The sequence below is a fragment of the Cyclopterus lumpus genome, chromosome 3 (assembly GCF_009769545.1).
Source record: "Cyclopterus lumpus isolate fCycLum1 chromosome 3, fCycLum1.pri, whole genome shotgun sequence".
NCBI classification, from domain to species: domain Eukaryota; kingdom Metazoa; phylum Chordata; class Actinopteri; order Perciformes; family Cyclopteridae; genus Cyclopterus; species Cyclopterus lumpus.
This window is the reverse complement of record NC_046968.1, coordinates 29457680-29477296: the sequence shown is the minus strand read 5'-3', so window position 1 is coordinate 29477296 and position 19617 is coordinate 29457680. Positions and strand designations below refer to the sequence as shown.

Sequence of the window (19617 nt, the reverse complement as noted above, 5' to 3'; positions counted from 1 at the left end):
CCTGGTTCAGAGTCTAGTGGGACATCCAGTCCTGGGTCCAGAGTAGTCCTGGTTCAGAGTCTAGTGGGACATCCAGTCCTGGGTCCAGAGTAGTCCTGGTTCAGAGTCTAGTGGGACATCCAGTCCTGGGTCCAGAGTAGTCCTGGTTCAGAGTCTAGTGGGACATCCAGTCCTGGGTCCAGAGTAGTCCTTGTTCAGAGTCTAGTGGGACATCCAGTCCTGGGTCCAGAGTAGTCCTGGTTCATGTTTAACACACGGTGGCACTGTGACTCCTTCAGGTGTCAATGACCTTCTCTAAAGGGTCAAAGGTCATTTCATTCGGCAGAACTTTTTATTTTAAGTTTCATTTGAGCAAAGGAAGTTCTTTAATAGTCTAATTTGATAATTTACACACTTTTTAAAATGTAACAAAAATATTTGTGGAAACCATCATTTAGTTTATTATTATTAAGAAAACAACCAAGTGAATTCTGGGTATTTTTAAATTTCCTTTGTAGAAAACAAAAACAACAGCTGACGTGTTTGTTGTCATCAAACCTCCGTGACCTTTGCTGACCTTTGGAAACGGGGACAATATCGACTTGTGCTTCTTCCTCTTGGGCTGATGTGGTCTCTCTGGATGTGGTCTCTCTGGATGTGGTCTCTCTGGATGTGGTCTAACTTCCTCAATCTAAAAAACAAAAGCTCTGCAAGAGGAAGTGAAACAGCTCATATTTGATATTTGCGTGTCAGCGGATGAATCTGCAGCTTCTTAAAAGCCTGTTTCTTCCCCTGGGGGGGAGGGGGGGGGGGGGCGTGTGGACCTGGTCTCGCCGTGTAGACCTGGTCTCGCTGAGGCTGGATCCTCAAACCCGGCTGAAGAGGTGTTGTCCTTAGAGGTCGTTAAACGCACAAGGAAACAATGTGTAGTTTTAAAACAGTTTGTGCTCCACATTGAATATTATGTTCACAACGTGTGAACAATCAGGAGGCTCCAAGCTGGTTTTAATGGACATTTGGTTTTCATTCAAGGTGATGTCTGTTTCCCCCCCTTCAGTGTCCCCTAATGCCCTTTAGTGACCTTCAGTGTCCCCTAATGTCCTTCAGTGTCCCCTAATGCCTTTTAGTGACCTTCAGTGTCCCCTAATGCCCTTTAGTGACCTTCAGTGTCCCCTAATGTCCTTCAGTGACCTTTAGTGACCTTCAGTGTCCTTTAGTGACCTCCAGTGTCCCCTAATGTCCTTCAGTGACCTTCAGTGTCCCCTAATGTCCTTTAGTGACCTTCAGTGTCCCCTAATGTCCTTTAGTGACCTTCAGTGTCCCCTAATGTCCTTTAGTGACCTTCAGTGTCCCCTAATGTCCTTCAGTGACCTTTAGTGACCTTCAGTGTCCTTTAGTGACCTTCAGTGTCCCCTAATGTCCTTCAGAGACCCTCAGTGTCCCCTAATGTCCTTCAGTGACCTTCAGTGTCCCCTAATGTCCTTCAGTGACCTTCAGTGTCCCCTAATGTCCTTTAGTGACCTTCAGTGTCCCCTAATGTCCTTTAGTGACCTTCAGTGTCCCCTAATGTCCTTCAGTGACCTTCAGTGTCCTTTAGTGACCTTCAGTGTCCCCTAATGTCCTTTAGTGACCTCCAGTGTCCCCTAATGTCCTTTAGTGACCTCCAGTGTCCCCTAATGTCCTTCAGTGACCTTCAGTGTCCCCTAATGTCCTTCAGTGACCTTCAGTGTCCCCTAATGTCCTTCAGTGACCTTCAGTGTCCCCTAATGTCCTTTAGTGACCTTCAGTGTCCCCTAATGTCCTTTAGTGACCTTCAGTGTCCCCTAATGTCCTTCAGTGACCTTCAGTGTCCCCTAATGTCCTTCAGTGACCTTCAGTGTCCCCTAATGTCCTTTAGTGACCTTCAGTGTCCCCTAATGTCCTTTAGTGACCTTCAGTGTCCCCTAATGTCCTTCAGTGTCCTTTAGTGACCTTCAGTGTCCCCTAATGTCCTTCAGAGACCCTCAGTGTCCCCTAATGTCCTTCAGTGACCTTCAGTGTCCCCTAATGTCCTTCAGTGACCTTTAGTGACCTTCAGTGTCCTTTAGTGACCTTCAGTGTCCCCTAATGTCCTTCAGTGTCCCCTAATGTCCTTTAGTGACCTTCAGTGTCCCCTAATGTCCTTCAGTGACCTTTAGTGACCTTCAGTGTCCTTTAGTGACCTTCAGTGTCCCCTAATGCCCTTTAGTGACCTTCAGTGTCCCCTAATGTCCTTTAGTGACCTTCAGTGTCCCCTAATGTCCTTCAGTGACCTTTAGTGACCTTCAGTGTCCTTTAGTGACCTTCAGTGTCCCCTAATGTCCTTCAGTGACCTTTAGTGACCTTCAGTGTCCTTTAGTGACCTTCAGTGTCCCCTAATGTCCTTCAGTGACCCTCAGTGTCCCCTAATGTCCTTCAGTGACCTTCAGTGTCCCCTAATGTCCTTCAGTGACCTTCAGTGTCCCCTAATGTCCTTTAGTGACCTTCAGTGTCCCCTAATGTCCTTTAGTGACCTTCAGTGTCCCCTAATGTCCTTCAGTGACCTTCAGTGTCCTTTAGTGACCTTCAGTGTCCCCTAATGTCCTTTAGTGACCTCCAGTGTCCCCTAATGTCCTTTAGTGACCTCCAGTGTCCCCTAATGTCCTTCAGTGACCTTCAGTGTCCCCTAATGTCCTTCAGTGACCTTCAGTGTCCCCTAATGTCCTTCAGTGACCTTCAGTGTCCCCTAATGTCCTTTAGTGACCTTCAGTGTCCCCTAATGTCCTTTAGTGACCTTCAGTGTCCCCTAATGTCCTTCAGTGACCTTCAGTGTCCCCTAATGTCCTTCAGTGACCTTCAGTGTCCCCTAATGTCCTTTAGTGACCTTCAGTGTCCCCTAATGTCCTTTAGTGACCTTCAGTGTCCCCTAATGTCCTTCAGTGTCCTTTAGTGACCTTCAGTGTCCCCTAATGTCCTTCAGAGACCCTCAGTGTCCCCTAATGTCCTTCAGTGACCTTCAGTGTCCCCTAATGTCCTTCAGTGACCTTTAGTGACCTTCAGTGTCCTTTAGTGACCTTCAGTGTCCCCTAATGTCCTTCAGTGTCCCCTAATGTCCTTTAGTGACCTTCAGTGTCCCCTAATGTCCTTCAGTGACCTTTAGTGACCTTCAGTGTCCTTTAGTGACCTTCAGTGTCCCCTAATGCCCTTTAGTGACCTTCAGTGTCCCCTAATGTCCTTTAGTGACCTTCAGTGTCCCCTAATGTCCTTCAGTGACCTTTAGTGACCTTCAGTGTCCTTTAGTGACCTTCAGTGTCCCCTAATGTCCTTCAGTGACCTTTAGTGACCTTCAGTGTCCTTTAGTGACCTTCAGTGTCCCCTAATGTCCTTCAGTGACCTTCAGTGTCCCCTAATGTCCTTCAGTGACCTTTAGGCGTTGGTCGGCCTCTAAACCCAAACTGACTCTTTCGTCTCCAGATCACTCGAAAGGATTTGGAGGCAAATTTGGAGTTCAGAATGACCGGATGGATAAAGTAAGGAGTGTGTGTGTGTGTGTCTGGTTGTGTGGTGTGTGTGTGTGTGTGTGTCTGGTTGTGTGGTGTGTGTGTGTGTCTGGTTGTGGTGTGTGTGTGTGTGTCTGGTTGTGGTGTGTGTGTGTGTGTGTGTGTGTGTGTGTGTGTGTGTCTGGTTGTGGTGTGTGTGTGTGTGTCTGGTTGTGGTGTGTGTGTGTGTGTGTCTGGTTGTGGTGTGTGTGTGTGTGTGTGTCTGGTTGTGGTGTGTGTGTGTGTGTATCTGGTTGTGGTGTGTGTGTGTGTGTGTCTGGTTGTGGTGTGTGTGTGTATCTGGTTGTGGTGTGTGTGTGTGTGTGTATCTGGTTGTGGTGTGTGTGTGTGTGTGTGTGCGTGTGTGTGTGTGTCTCACTTCCTCTCTGTTGACAGAGCGCCGGGACGTTCGAGGATGTGCAGAAGGTGACCTCCTCTTACCAGAAGACCAAACCCGTGGAGGCTGGTAAGCCCCGCCCACTGCACGAGTCACGACTCGTGACATCACGACTCGTGACATCACGACTCGTGACATCACGACTCGTGACATCACTTCCTCATTCTGCGTTTCCTCCGGCAGCCGGCAGCAACACGGGGAGCATCAAGGCTCGCTTCGAGAACATCGCCAAGGAGAAGGAGGAGGAGGACCGCAAGCGCGCCGAGGAGGAGCGAGGCCGTCGGCAGGTCAAGGAGAAGCAGGAGCAGGAGGAGGCGCGCCGCCAGATCCAGGAGGCGCCCAAGGCCCCCTCTCCCGCCCCTGCTGCCAGTCCCAGTCCCGGTCCCAGTCCCACCCCCAGCCCGACCCCGCCTGTCCAGCCGGCGGCCGCCCCGGCGTACCAGGTGCACCTGGTGCAGGTACTGACCCCCAGACCCTCTTTGTGGGTCACTACCTGCACCAGGTGCACCTGGTGCAGGTAGTGACCCCCAGTCCCCCAGACCCTCTTTGTGGGTCACTACCTGCACCAGGTGCACCTGGTGCAGGTAGTGACCCCCAGTCCCCCAGACCCTCTTTGTGGGTCACTACCTGCACCAGGTGCACCTGGTGCAGGTAGTGACCCCCAGACCCCCAGACCCTCTTTGTGGACGCACAGCCAGCGAACAAGTCGTGAAACGCGTGTTTGTGTCTCCAGGCGGAGGACGTGACCCACGAGGCCGCCGAGGAGAACGGGGGGCCTCAGAACGAGGAGGCCCTGTACCAGAACCCCCAGGAGGACCTGCACCAGAACCCCCAGGAAGACCTGTACCAGAACACCCAGGAGGACCTGTACCAGGACCCCCAGGAGGCGGAGCCAGCAAAAGGTGACCGGGTTGTCGGGCAAATGTTTGGTATTTATATTTAATTTAATTAATTCATCAACCTTTTCACAGAGAAACACAAGAGACCAGAACATCCTTCAGTTATTCAACCAATCTTTATTAACAAAGTCAAATGTAGACAACAAACACTAAAAGCTTCTGGGTTAAAGACTGAGGGTCAGGGGTTAGCGGGTCCGTCTTCCAGAGGATCGAACCCCCGTCCTCGTCGACCTGTCTCTGTTTCCACCCGGTGGCTGAATGGTGGTACTGCACCGGTCCATAAGGACCTCATAACGAACCGTCTTCCTCTCACAGGCGGCCAGGACGAGTACGGCGAGGACCTCGGGGTGACGGCGGTGGCGCTGTACGACTACCAAGCAGGTGAGCGAAGGGTCGCCGTGGGTTACTGTGGATCTACCCAGCGCTCCTCCTTCACCTTTTTTTTTTTTTTCTTTCTCAGCCGGCGAAGACGAGATCTCCTTCGACCCCGACGACATCATCACCAACATCGAGATGATCGACGAGGGCTGGTGGCGAGGCGTGTGCGGCGGCGCCTACGGCCTGTTCCCCGCCAACTACGTGGAGGTTCGGCAATGATGGCGCCCGAGACCCCGAGGAGGGAACCCACAAAGAGGGAGGAGACGACCCCCCCCCCCCCCCCCCCCCCCAACTCCTTTACCCCCCCTTTACCCACCTTTTAGTCTTTTCTCTCGTCACCTCATCATGAGACTCCTCTGGTCTCCTAGCTCCTAGTTCCTTTGCCCCCCCCCCCCTCCTCAGCTTCTTCTTCACTCTTGAGGTGACGGTTCCTCTCAGCCAATGAGGAGCCGGAGCAGCTTAATTAAAGTGTGACGGTTCCTCTCAGCCAATGAGGAGCCGGAGCAGCTTAATTAAAGTGTGACGGTTCCTCTCAGCCAATGAGGAGCCGGAGCAGCTTAATTAAAGTGTGACGGTTCCTCTCAGCCAATGAGGAGCCGGAGCAACTTAATTAAAGTGTGACGGTTCCTCTCAGCCAATGAGGAGCCGGAGCAGCTTAATTAAAGTGTGACGTCGTCCGCGGACCAAAACGCTGCTCTGCTCCTCGACTCGTCACGACACTTTAAATAAGAAATCAGAAAAGTTTAATTAAAGTTAGCTTCTTGTAGAAACGATCAAAAATAAAGTTTCCTTCCTCTTTAGCCGAGCCACAGACTCAATGCTACGATGCTACAAAGCTACAAAGCTACAAAGCTACAGCTCATCGTATTATTTTACTCATCTTCAGACTTCTTGCTTTGTGACGCGTTGAAGACAAGTTTTCGTTTCTCGTGTGTGTGTGTGTGTGTGTGTGTGTGTGTGTGTGTGTGTGTGTGTGTGTGTGTGTGTGAGAGTGAGAGAGAGAGAGAGAATGTCATGTCATTAAATTCATCTTCGGGGTTTTATAATAAATAAAGTGACCTTTTCAAATACATTATTTTTATCTGTATTCTCGTTTGCTTGAGTCACATTACCTGCTTTTTTTTTTTTTATTTCAATAAATAAACTGAATTATTAGCGTGTTGTGGCGTTATTTTAAATTTGGTAATTCATACAATTGTCTTCATGTTTCTGTAACTTCTAATAAGTACTTTAAGTACAGTTTCCTTAACGTATTAAAAGTAGTTCAACGTGCTTTTTATGCTCTAATACATATAAACTATAAACACACAGATTAAACTGTCACAGCGACTCCTATGAAAGAGTTCATCTTAAAACCTTTAAAAACTATTAATATTGTGTGTGTATATATATATATGTATATATACATATATGTATATGGATCTATATATATACATATATATGGATCTATATATATATATACATATATATAGATCTATATATATATATAGATCCATATACATATATACATATATATATATGGATCTATATATATATACATATATATGGATCTATATATATATATAGATCCATATATATGTATATATACATATATATAGATCCATATATATATAGATATATATATATAGATCCATATATATATATATATATAGATCCATATATATATGTATATATATATATGTATATATATACATATATATAGATCCATATATATACATATATATATACATATATATATATATATGTATATATATATATATATACATACATATATATATACATATATATATATATATATGTATATATATATATACATACATATATATATATATATATATATATATATATATATATACATATATATATACATATGAATCTATTCATAAATACATATTGCATCCGGAAAGTATTCACAGCGCTTCACTTTTTCCACATGTTATGTTACAGCCTTATTCCAAAATGGATTAAATTCATTATTTTCCTCAACATTCTACACACAACATCCCATAACGACAAAGTGAAAACTGTTTTTTTGCAAATCTATTAAAAATAAAGAACGAAAACATAACACAACATAAGTCTTCACAGCCTTTGTTGAAGCACCTTTGGCAGCAATTACAGCCTCAAGTCTTCTTGGTATGACTCCACAAGCTCGGACCACCTATGTTTGGGCAGGTTCTCCCATTCTTCTTTGCAGAACCTCTCAAGTTCCATGAGGTTGGATGGGCAGCGTCGTGCACAGCCAGAGATGTTCAATGGGGTTCCAGTCCGGGCTCTGGCTGGGCCTCTCCAGGACATTCACAGAGTCCTTTGTTATCTTCAGGTCGTCGTCCTGTTGGACGATGACCCGTCGGCCCAGTCGGAGGTCCAGAGCGCTCTGGAGCATGTCTTCATCCAGGATGTCTCTGTACATTGCTGCATTCATCTTTCCCTCAATCCTGACTAGTCTCCCAGTTCCTCCTGCTGAAGAACATCCCCACGGCATGATGCTGCCACCACCATGCTTCACTGTAGGGATGGTATTGGCCAGGTGAGGAGCAGTGCCTGGTTTCCTCCAGACATGACGCTTGGCATTCAGGCCAAAGAGTTCAATCATTGTTTCATCAGACCAGAGAATGTTGTTTCTCGTGGTCTGAGAGTCCTTCAGACGAGCTGTCATGTGCTTTTTACTGAGGAGTGGCTTCCGTCTGGCCACTCTACCAAACAGGCCTGATTTGTGGAGTTCTGCAGAGATGGTTGTCCTTCTGGAAGGTTCTCCTCTCTTCACCATCGGGTTCCTGGTCACCTCCCTGACTAAGGCCCTTCTCCCTGATCGCTCAGTTGGCTGGGGGTCCAACTCTAGGAAGAGTCCTGGTGGTTCCAAACTCCTTCCATGTCCAGATGATGGAGGCCACTGTGCTCATTGGGACTTTCAATGCTGCAGAACGGTTCTGTTCCCTTCACCAGACCTGTGCCTCGATACAATTCTGTCTTTGAGGTCTACAGATAATTCCTTGGACTTCATGGCTTGGTTCATGCTCTGATATGCTGTGGTACCTTTTTATATAGACAGCTGTGTGCCTTTCTAAATCATGTCCAATCAACTTTAATAAAGTGGACTCCAATGAAGTAGTAGAACATCTGGAGGATGATCAGTGGAAACAGGATGAAACCTGAGCTACATGTTGAGTGTCATGGCAACGGCTGTGAATACTTATGGACATGTTATGTTTTCGTTCTTTATTTTTAATAGATTTGCAAAAAACAGTTTTCACTTTGTCATTATGGGATGTTGTGTGTAGAATGTTGAGGAAAATAATGAATTCAATTAATTTTGGAATAAGGCTGTAACATAACAAAATGTGGAAAAAGTGAAGCGCTGTGAATACTTTCCGGATGCACTAAATATATACATAAATATATTTATATATATATATATATATATATATAAATATATTTATGTATATATATATAAATATATTTATTTATATCTATATATTTATTTATATATATAGAAATAAATAAATATATTTAATTATATATATAAATATATATATTCATATTAAAAAATATATAAATAAATATATTTATATCTATATATTTATTTATACATAAATATATATTTATATATAAATATATATAAATAAATAAATGTATATCTATATCTATAGATATAGATACAGATATAGATATAGATATAAACCTGTAATGTATGTTAAGCTGGAATTCGACAGAAAGTACAAACGTTTCTCACGTCGTTGATCAAACGGTAAAAGATGAAACGATCCAAAGAGAAAACATAAAGTATAAAGCTTCATAATATATTTATGAATGAACGTGTGAAGTTTGGTGATTGGAGAGCTGCTGAAGGAGATTTATGGATCAAACTCATTGAGAGAAAATGTCCTTTAAAAGATTAAAGTCACATTACAAGAAACAGAAAAAGCATAAAATGTGACGCGCCTCCTTTTATGACTTAAAAACATTGAAGTGTCGCCGCTATAATTCTTCTGGAGTGAAACCAGAAGCTTCAAATGTTCAACGTAATCTGAAACTGTGAGAAAAAAAGAGTGAAAGAAGCAATTAAAATATACATTTGTGTACAAAGGTTTAAAACGAGTACAACATAGAGAGGATACAACACTAGTGCAATATTATATTTATTTCTTACAGTGAATTTTGGTTGCCATACAAGAAATCTCGAGGATTTGGGGGGTGGGGGGGGGGGTGCAGTTACAGGAAAATTCTCTCTCTTCACTTCATTAATTAGTTGATTCTATGATGATTTAATAGCACAAAATTACAGCGACATTATAAACATGAACACAAATTACCGAAAACATCTCAGCCTCTATGAAGGCTTAGTCAAAGAATAAAATCTATTAATGCAAAACAAATTATACAATTAAAAGAGTTATTAATTAATTCATTAAAGAAAGAAAGAGAAAAAATGAATAAATAAACAGTTACCCAAGATGTTGGACGAAGGTAAAGGCGGAGCAGTGTTCTGAAGGGAGTGGACGTGGGTTTCGTGGGCCTGGTGATGCTCGCTAGAGATCTACTACGTCTACTCTAATCTGCCTAGCGACAACGTCGGTCCAAATAAAGGAGTTAACCGCCACCACTAATCTCTTTGGTGGGTGTTTATGCATGTATACATACATATATATATATATATATATATATAGGTTTCATATAGTTTCCTACCAAGATGGCCTTTGCAAATGTAAATATATCTTTTTAAATGTACACATTTTGCTCTTTTTAAACACACACTCTAAAGTTCGGGGGGAGCGAAGGGGGGGGGGGGGGTCTGGTCAGGCAGATGGTGGTCTTCAGAAGATACCTGGTTTTTTTTGTAGTCACTCGATTGGCCTAAATATCTCAAGTCTACTACAGAAGTAGATCAAATCAGAGTAGAACGGACAAATCCTCAGAGCAGCGTAGCATGAAAGCGTGGTGGAGCTAGCAAGCTAGCAATCTAACTAGCGAGCCGCTAAATGAGTAAAATCGAACAACTTAACCCTTTATTTAAACTCTGGTCACAGCACAGGAAAAACATTGCTATTAAGAGATGAGAGACAACTCTGTTGGGGTCATTTGTAGCAACTAGCGTAGCATCACAGCATGGTGGAACCTGCAAGCTAGCTAGCTAACTAACTAGCCAGCTAATGAATCCAATTGAACAACTTAACTCTTCCTCCACACACTCTTGTCAAAGTGTAAGAAAGAACATTGCTATGAAGAGACTTTGTGTAGTATTAAAACGCATCAATTAGCACTCTAAATCGTTAGCTCACAAGCAAACAGCTGGCTAGTTAGCTAGCTTGCTAATACCACCATGCTTTAGTGCTACACTGATTACAGAAAGGGACCCAAGCAACTCCCCGGTGCTCTGGAGAAGGACAAGCTAACTAGCTAACTAGCTAGTCCTCTGTCTCTCTTCCATAACTTTAAACAATGGCCATTTCATTTTGTACAAAAACAGTTCAATGTCCGTTCTAATTGTTTATTTCTACGGTGTTTCTTCTCGAGGCAACACTTCATTAAAACACTGACGAGCGATCGTGATATGTAACTTTAAAAATGGGAAAATAAAACACAACCAAGGAGATTCATTCAGAATAAATATTGCTTCTTACATAACCCATAAGTCTAATAATACCCAACGTTTTTATCTATATAGTATGTTGTTGTTGTTGTTGTTTTGGCAATCCACGCGTTCAGATAACCTCTATAAAATGTTCATAGAACTCTATACAAATCTTTAAAAATACTGTGCTTGTCTGCTCTTCCCCTCCGACGCTCTGAAATAAGTCACATGACCCGACAGGACCAGGATGCAGCAGCACCGGCCTCATGTTCACAGAACACAGAGCTCCTCCAGAGCTGCACCGCGGAGCCAGATACAACTATATTCATATATATATATAGATATGTATATATCTATATATATATCTCAGACGTTGGGTTACTGTCGAGCGCATATCGTGAGCACTGAAAGAATCTGCTCTGAGATTAAAACTCCTTCTTCTCTTGTGGAGCTCTACAACCGAGGTTGGTGCAGGAGGTGGAGGAGGTGAGCTATTTAAGGCATCCTCAGCAGGATGAGACCACTGCTGCCGTCGTCAGCTCAGCTCACTATAAATCAATCATCATAGAATTCATTTTTTCTTTTTTCTGTTAATAGAGCTATACATATAATCAAATAGAACTTTTTTTTGTTGTAAATCCTGTTAAACACTCTTATTTACACGTTTCAACACATACTGCACTTCTACCTCTGACCAGCCTGCACTCATTGCTATAGCAGACACATGTTCCAGCTTTATGAACGCCGATGTAGTTTTAAGATTGTGGACCCTTTAAGGAAGGAAGTTTAAAACCGCGAGACCACAGCGAGGCTGGGGAAGAACGCGGGACTATCGGAGAAGCTTATAGTCCTGGTCTAGTCCCAGAGAGCGAAATCCAAGGGGTCAGGACCTCTTTTCTAATCTCACGCGGATGAACATCTGTCGGGTTGTTCTCTGCTTTATCTCGTTTGCACCGCGGTTCGAGGGCAGGACAATGTGGACTTACATGAAAAAAAAAAGTAATTTGACATAAAACCCCCGGAGCCACGGAGCCTCCATCTGCTCTGAAAAGCCGGCGGCTTTGTTAGCGCCGCGCGCCGCGTCTCCGGCCTTCTTCTTCTGGGGAAGAAAGCGCTCTGCTGAAGGCTGTTTTCGGTCTGAAACAGTATTTTTCCCTTTTGAACCACAGAATCGCTCCTCGACACAGCTGAGCTCCAGTTAGCTTCATGCTAACGAACCTCTTAGTGAGTCGTTAAGCTCCTCCCTCTTTTCTTTTCTTATTAACAAAGAACAATGTACAAAATGTTCATTTAGCTATATAGAAAACACGCCATTTCCCTGGTAAAACCTACGAGGTCGCACATCACTTGTGTTATTTAAAATCGCTGAAAGCTAAAAAAAGGCCTCCAAAAGGATTTGACACTGGATTCAAAGTCAATGAAACGCCGTCGAACGACAGACTTGGATAGCTTGACATTTTGGAGAAAACATCCTGCTGAGAGTTTGACGAGAAGATCAAGTGACTGTGGAGCGAAGGCCAGGAGACAATTAGCTTAGCTTAGCATGAAGACAGCTATGCTAGCTCTGTACTGCTAACATTTTAGCTGCTAGTTAGCACAAATAAACAGAACTGGATGCAGTTGCAAGTTGCTCAGTGGCACATGAAGCAAAACAAAGTTTGACATCTGATTTAAGAATTACTTAAACATCCAATGGGGGCCCGGCCTCCTTTGGCCCCGCCTCCTTTGGCCCCGCCTCCGGGCCCTCGGTCCAGCCTCCGGATTCAACCAATGATTTAAATAAGGGCTATTTAATTCCCAATGCAAGTCCATGGGAAACAGTCTCGTTGGGCCCCATGTTGTTGTTGTTGGGAAGGACCAGGAAGTTGTAATTCCACCGTTTGGCCACTGTGTAAAATTAGCTTCATAGCTTAGTCTTTATGCTAAGCTAATCGTCTCCTGGCTCCAGCTTCATATTGCACAGACAACTCGTCTAACTCGCTGCAAGAATGCGTTCATTTCCCCAAAATGGTCGAACGGTCCCTTTAAATGCTCTCTCTCTCTCTAAAAACCCTCCACTTCTACACACAGGGCGTTTGGTAGGTCGGAGTCACCGCGCGGCCGCCGAGCGCTGACCAGCTAACGGTGACGAGGAGTTTACAAATGTAAAGAACAGCTCTTCATACTGTGGCCTACAGATCCATGGAAATAGCTGAACTGGCCCTTAAGGATATTTTGGGTCAACCAGTGACACAGACACACACACACACACACACACACAAAGGAAAAGCCAAGCGATGGGTGAAGGGGGAGGGGGGAGGGGGGGAGGGGGGGGGGGGGGTGCCCGGGAGCTCCTCCTCTGGTGACCTCCTCCCGCCACACTTTGCTCTCTCAGGAGAAGAAGGCCATTGCCGCTTCGGCGTGTGTGTGTGTGTGTGTGTGTGTGTGCATGCTTTAAGTGCGCGTGTATTCGTGTGTGTTTTGTCATTTGTCAGTGTGTGCATAAAGTGTGTGTGTGTGTGTGTGTGTGTGTGGAGACAACATGTGGTATCTATTTAAAACAGTTCTCATTTTTGACACAAACAGGTGAAAAGCAAAAAAACAAAATGGAGTCTATCTCAAATTCTTCTCTACAACATTAGATGCACCCAGAAATATAACTCCGGTAGGACTCTAGTGAAGAAATATTATTCTCTGAACAAACTCTAGCAAAGATAGAAAAGGAGCGACGACCAGCTCAGCTGGTTCTTCATGCACCCTCAGCAGGTGCACGGGAAAAGTCTTCAGTATTCCAAAGTCTTCACGTGAATAGACGTACAGACCAGTAGAGTTTTGGTTCCTGGTCGCCTCCTCTGCACTCCGTGATGTGAAACAGCAGCTCTTCTCCCTCGCTGCCCCCCTGCAGCTCCTCCCGTCGTCCCGTGACCCCGTGACCCCGTGACCCCCCCCCCCTTTGGTGCTCAGGGGCGGCGTGGAAGGAAGAAGAAGGACGGACGAGGGCGACGGAGGACGAGAGAGGACGAGAGACAGCGAGAGGCGGAGTCGGCTCGGACGACTTGAGATGAAGTCCGATGAAGAGGTCGGTGGCGGTGAATCGGGTGGAGCTCCTCCCTCTCCTCGGCCCCCGACTCGTCCTCGGAGGCTTATCTGTCCTGCAGCAGCTTGAGGGCCCTCTCGATGTTCATGCGGTGGCCCACCCTCGTCACGCCCAGGTCTATCAGGTCCTCCTTCTGCAGCGAGGTCAGGTGGGCGCCCTCGATCTCGTTGTCCAGGAAGGCGTCCCGGTGCTCCCCGAGGTTGAGGCTCTCCAGCCAGTCCGCCACGTCGTGCTTGCTCCACAGCTCCACGGGCTTGGAGGCGAAGGGCTTGCCCGAGGCCGCCGACTGCTGCATGAGCGTGAGCGGCGACGGCGAGCGCGAGCTCCCGCTGCCGCCGCACGAGGAGCTCAGGCTGTAGGCGCCGCCGCTGCCCATGGGCGGCGTGGGCAGGCCGAAGACGTCGGTGAGGGTGGGCGACACGGAGGGCGGCAGCGAGGAGCACGGCGTGAGGGAGGAGCCGGAGTCCGGCGGGCTGCAGGCGTGCGTCTGGGACGGGAGGCTGCTGGGCGGCGTGGAGGTGAGGGCGGCGGCGTTGTTACGCATCCCTGAGTCGTCCGAGGGCGGCCTGGGGGGGGGGGGGGGGGGGGGGGGGAGGGGGAGGGGGTCAGGGTCAGTCAGGACAAACCATAACATCACTTTCTAGAACACCCACGCCCATAATGCTTATCACACTGTTATAAGCACTAATACATATTCATAATCCTTCATAACAATCACATTGTACAGAATTATATTACAACTTATATATCTTCATGTCTTATAAGGTCATGGATCACTATCTTCATGTCTTATCAGGTCATGGATCACTATCTTCATGTCTTATCAGGTCATGGATCACTATCTTCATGTCTTATCAGGTCATGGATCACTATCTTTATGTCTTATAAGGTCATGGATCACTATCTTCATGTCTTATAAGGTCATGGATCACTATCTTCATGTCTTATAAGGTCATGGATCACTATCTTCATGTCTTATCAGGTCATGGATCACTATCTTTATGTCTTATCAGGTCATGGATCACTATCTTCATGTCTTATAAAGTCATGGATCACTATCTTCATGTCTTATAAGGTCATGGATCACTATCTTCATGTCTTATAAGGTCATGGATCACTATCTTCATGTCTTATAAGGTCATGGATCACTATCTTCATGTCTTATAAGGTCATGGATCACTATCTTCATGTCTTATCAGGTCATGGATCACTATCTTCATGGATCACTATCTTCATGGATCACTATCTTTATGTCTTATAAGGTCATGGATCACTATCTTCATGTCTTATAAGGTCATGGATCACTATCTTCATGGATCACTATCTTCATGTCTTATAAGGTCATGGATCACTATCTTCATGTCTTATCAGGTCATGGATCACTATCTTCATGTCTTATAAGGTCATGGATCACTATCTTTATGTCTTATAAGGTCATGGATCACTATCTTCATGTCTTATAAGGTCATGGATCACTATCTTCATGTCTTATAAGGTCATGGATCACTATCTTCATGTCTTATCAGGTCATGGATCACTATCTTCATGTCTTATAAGGTCATGGATCACTATCTTCATGTCTTATCAGGTCATGGATCACTATCTTCATGTCTTATAAGGTCATGGATCACTATCTTTATGTCTTATCAGGTCATGGATCACTATCTTCATGTCTTATCAGGTCATGGATCACTATCTTCATGTCTTATAAGGTCATGGATCACTATCTTCATGTCTTATCAGGTCATGGATCACTATCTTCATGTCTTATAAGGTCATGGATCACTATCTTTATGTCTTATAAGGTCATGGATCGGTCATGGATCACTATCTTTATGTCTTATAAGGTCATGGATCACTATCTTCATGGATCACTATCTTTATGTCTTATAAGGTCATGGATCACTATCTTCATGTCTTATAAGGTCATGGATCACTATCTTTATGTCTTATAAGGTCATGGATCACTATCTTCATGTCTTATCAGGTCATGGATCACTATCTTCATGTCTTATAAGGTCATGGATCACTATCTTCATGTCTTATAAGGTCATGGATCACTATCTTTATGTCTTATAAGGTCATGGATCACTATCTTCATGTCTTATAAGGTCATGGATCACTATCTTCATGTCTTATAAGGTCATGGATCACTATCTTCATGTCTTATAAGGTCATGGATCACTATCTTTATGTCTTATAAGGTCATGGATCACTATCTTCATGTCTTATCAGGTCATGGATCACTATCTTCATGTCTTATAAGGTCATGGATCACTATCTTCATGTCTTATAAGGTCATGGATCACTATCTTTATGTCTTATAAGGTCATGGATCACTATCTTCATGTCTTATAAGGTCATGGATCACTATCTTCATGTCTTATAAGGTCATGGATCACTATCTTCATGTCTTATAAGGTCATGGATCACTATCTTCATGTCTTATCAGGTCATGGATCACTATCTTTATGTCTTATAAGGTCATGGATCACTATCTTCATGTCTTATAAGGTCATGGATCACTATCTTCATGTCTTATAAGGTCATGGATCACTATCTTCATGTCTTATAAGGTCATTGATCACTATCTTCATGTCTTATAAGGTCATGGATCACTATCTTCATGTCTTATAAGGTCATGGATCACTATCTTCATGTCTTATAAGGTCATGGATCACTATCTTCATGTCTTATCAGGTCATGGATCACTATCTTCATGTCTTATAAGGTCATGGATCACTATCTTCATGTCTTATAAGGTCATGGATCACTATCTTCATGTCTTATCAGGTCATGGATCACTATCTTTATGTCTTATCAGGTCATGGATCACTATCTTCATGTCTTATAAGGTCATGGATCACTATCTTCATGTCTTATAAGGTCATGGATCACTATCTTTATGTCTTATAAGGTCATGGATCACTATCTTCATGTCTTATAAGGTCATGGATCACTATCTTCATGGATCACTATCTTTATGTCTTATCAGGTCATGGATCACTATCTTTATGTCTTATAAGGTCATGGATCACTATCTTCATGTCTTATAAGGTAATGGATCACTATCTTCATGGATCACTATCTTTATGTCTTATCAGGTCATGGATCACTATCTTTATGTCTTATAAGGTCATGGATCACTATCTTTATGTCTTATAAGGTCATGGATCACTATCTTCATGTCTTATAAGGTAATGGATCACTATCTTCATGGATCACTATCTTTATGTCTTATCAGGTCATGGATCACTATCTTTATGTCTTATAAGGTCATGGATCACTATCTTTATGTCTTATAAGGTCATGGATCACTATCTTCATGTCTTATAAGGTCATGGATCACTATCTTTGTCTTATAAGGTCATGGATCACTATCTTCATGTCTTATAAGGTCATGGATCACTATCTTTATGTCTTATCAGGTCATGGATCACTATCTTCATGTCTTATAAGGTCATGGATCACTATCTTTATGTCTTATAAGGTCATGGATCACTATCTTCATGTCTTATAAGGTCATGGATCACTATCTTCATGTCTTATCAGGTCATGGATCACTATCTTCATGTCTTATAAGGTCATGGATCACTATCTTCATGTCTTATAAGGTCATGGATCACTATCTTCATGTCTTATCAGGTCATGGATCACTATCTTCATGTCTTATAAGGTCATGGATCACTATCTTTATGTCTTATCAGGTCATGGATCACTATCTTTATGTCTTATCAGGTCATGGATCACTATCTTTATGTCTTATCAGGTCATGGATCACTATCTTTATGTCTTATCAGGTCATGGATCACTATCTTCATGTCTTATAAGGTCATGGATCACTATCTTCATGTCTTATCAGGTCATGGATCACTATCTTCATGTCTTATCAGGTCATGGATCACTATCTTTATGTCTTATAAGGTAATGGATCACTATCTTTATGTCTTATAAGGTAATGGATCACTATCTTTATGTCTTATAAGGTCATGGATCACTATCTTCATGTCTTATAAGGTCATGGATCACTATCTTCATGTCTTATAAGGTAATGGATCACTATCTTTATGTCTTATAAGGTCATGGATCACTATCTTCATGTCTTATAAGGTCATGGATCACTATCTTCATGTCTTATAAGGTAATGGATCACTATCTTTATGTCTTATCAGGTCATGGATCACTATCTTTATGTCTTATCAGGTCATGGATCACTATCTTCATGTCTTATAAGGTCATGGATCACTATCTTCATGTCTTATAAGGTCATGGATCACTATCTTCATGTCTTATCAGGTCATGGATCACTATCTTTATGTCTTATAAGGTCATGGATCACTATCTTCATGTCTTATAAGGTCATGGATCACTATCTTTATGTCTTATAAGGTCATGGATCACTATCTTCATGTCTTATAAGGTCATGGATCACTATCTTCATGTCTTATAAGGTCATGGATCACTATCTTCATGTCTTATAAGGTCATGGATCACTATCTTCATGTCTTATCAGGTCATGGATCACTATCTTCATGGATCACTATCTTCATGTCTTATAAGGTCATGGATCACTATCTTCATGTCTTATCAGGTCATGGATCACTATCTTCATGTCTTATCAGGTCATGGATCACTATCTTCATGGATCACTATCTTCATGTCTTATCAGGTCATGGATCACTATCTTCATGTCTTATCAGGTCATGGATCACTATCTTTATGTCTTATAAGGTCATGGATCACTATCTTCATGTCTTATAAGGTCATGGATCACTATCTTCATGTCTTATAAGGTCATGGATCACTATCTTCATGTCTTATAAGGTCATGGATCACTATCTTCATGTCTTATCAGGTCATGGATCACTATCTTCATGGATCACTATCTTCATGTCTTATAAGGTCATGGATCACTATCTTCATGTCTTATCAGGTCATGGATCACTATCTTCATGTCTTATAAGGTCATGGATCACTATCTTCATGTCTTATAAGGTCATGGATCACTATCTTCATGTCTTATCAGGTCATGGATCACTATCTTCATGTCTTATAAGGTCATGGATCACTATCTTCATGTCTTATAAGGTCATGGATCACTATCTTCATGTCTTATAAGGTCATGGATCACTATCTTCATGTCTTATAAGGTCATGGATCACTATCTTCATGTCTTATCAGGTCATGGATCACTATCTTCATGTCTTATAAGGTCATGGATCACTATCTTTATGTCTTATAAGGTCATGGATCACTATCTTCATGTCTTATCAGGTCATGGATCACTATCTTTATGTCTTATAAGGTCATGGATCACTATATCTTCATGTAATACCCATAGTTGTAAAATGTTATAAAGATTATTAGTTTTAATGGCATCTTTTCCACTTATCGTGACTTATAACCACATAACTGCATTATAACAGTGATAATAATACATTGTAAAAGATTATAATGTATTACAAAAAATATAATACACTCTACTCTGTTATGTAGCGCTAATACTTGAGCTTATAAATCATTACAAAATGCTTTATAACGTGTTGTGATTATTGTTATAAAGCATTATGAACATTTATGAGTGTGTATAACTGTAGTCATTTTAATTGTGTTCATGATGCATTATGGACACAAAGTCTCAGGAAAAACATCAAAATAAGAAACATAATTAGAAGACAAACAATCAGCAAACGAAGAAAAAGGATTTTCACACCAAACTGAACTGAAAGCAACAGTGGAAGGAATTAATATATATATATATATATATATATATATATATA

At 42.9% G+C, this 19617-nt stretch overlaps 2 protein-coding genes across 3 annotated transcripts in view; one reads left to right on the top strand and one right to left on the bottom strand.

The window, feature by feature from the left end:
* Positions 1 to 5782, top strand: part of LOC117728826 (src substrate cortactin-like) — an 11668-nt gene extending 5886 nt beyond the window's left edge. Inside the window, exons 10-15 of one of the 2 annotated variants that reach the window (XM_034529734.1) lie at positions 3451 to 3506; positions 3912 to 3981; positions 4096 to 4370; positions 4646 to 4814; positions 5127 to 5192; positions 5272 to 5782. In XM_034529734.1, the coding sequence (XP_034385625.1) occupies positions 3451 to 3506; positions 3912 to 3981; positions 4096 to 4370; positions 4646 to 4814; positions 5127 to 5192; positions 5272 to 5408 (773 nt within the window). In that variant the 3' untranslated portion in view covers positions 5409 to 5782. The remainder of the gene's footprint in view (positions 1 to 3450; positions 3507 to 3911; positions 3982 to 4095; positions 4371 to 4645; positions 4815 to 5126; positions 5193 to 5271) is intronic. The other variant, XM_034529735.1, reaches the window with a different exon arrangement.
* A 7954-nt stretch (positions 5783 to 13736) lies between these two features.
* LOC117728810 (SH3 and multiple ankyrin repeat domains protein 2-like) overlaps positions 13737 to 19617 on the bottom strand; it is a 99076-nt gene continuing 93195 nt past the window's right edge. The window contains 1 exon segment of the mRNA XM_034529691.1: positions 13737 to 14403. Coding sequence (XP_034385582.1) covers positions 13884 to 14403 — 520 coding nt within the window. The 3' untranslated portion in view covers positions 13737 to 13883.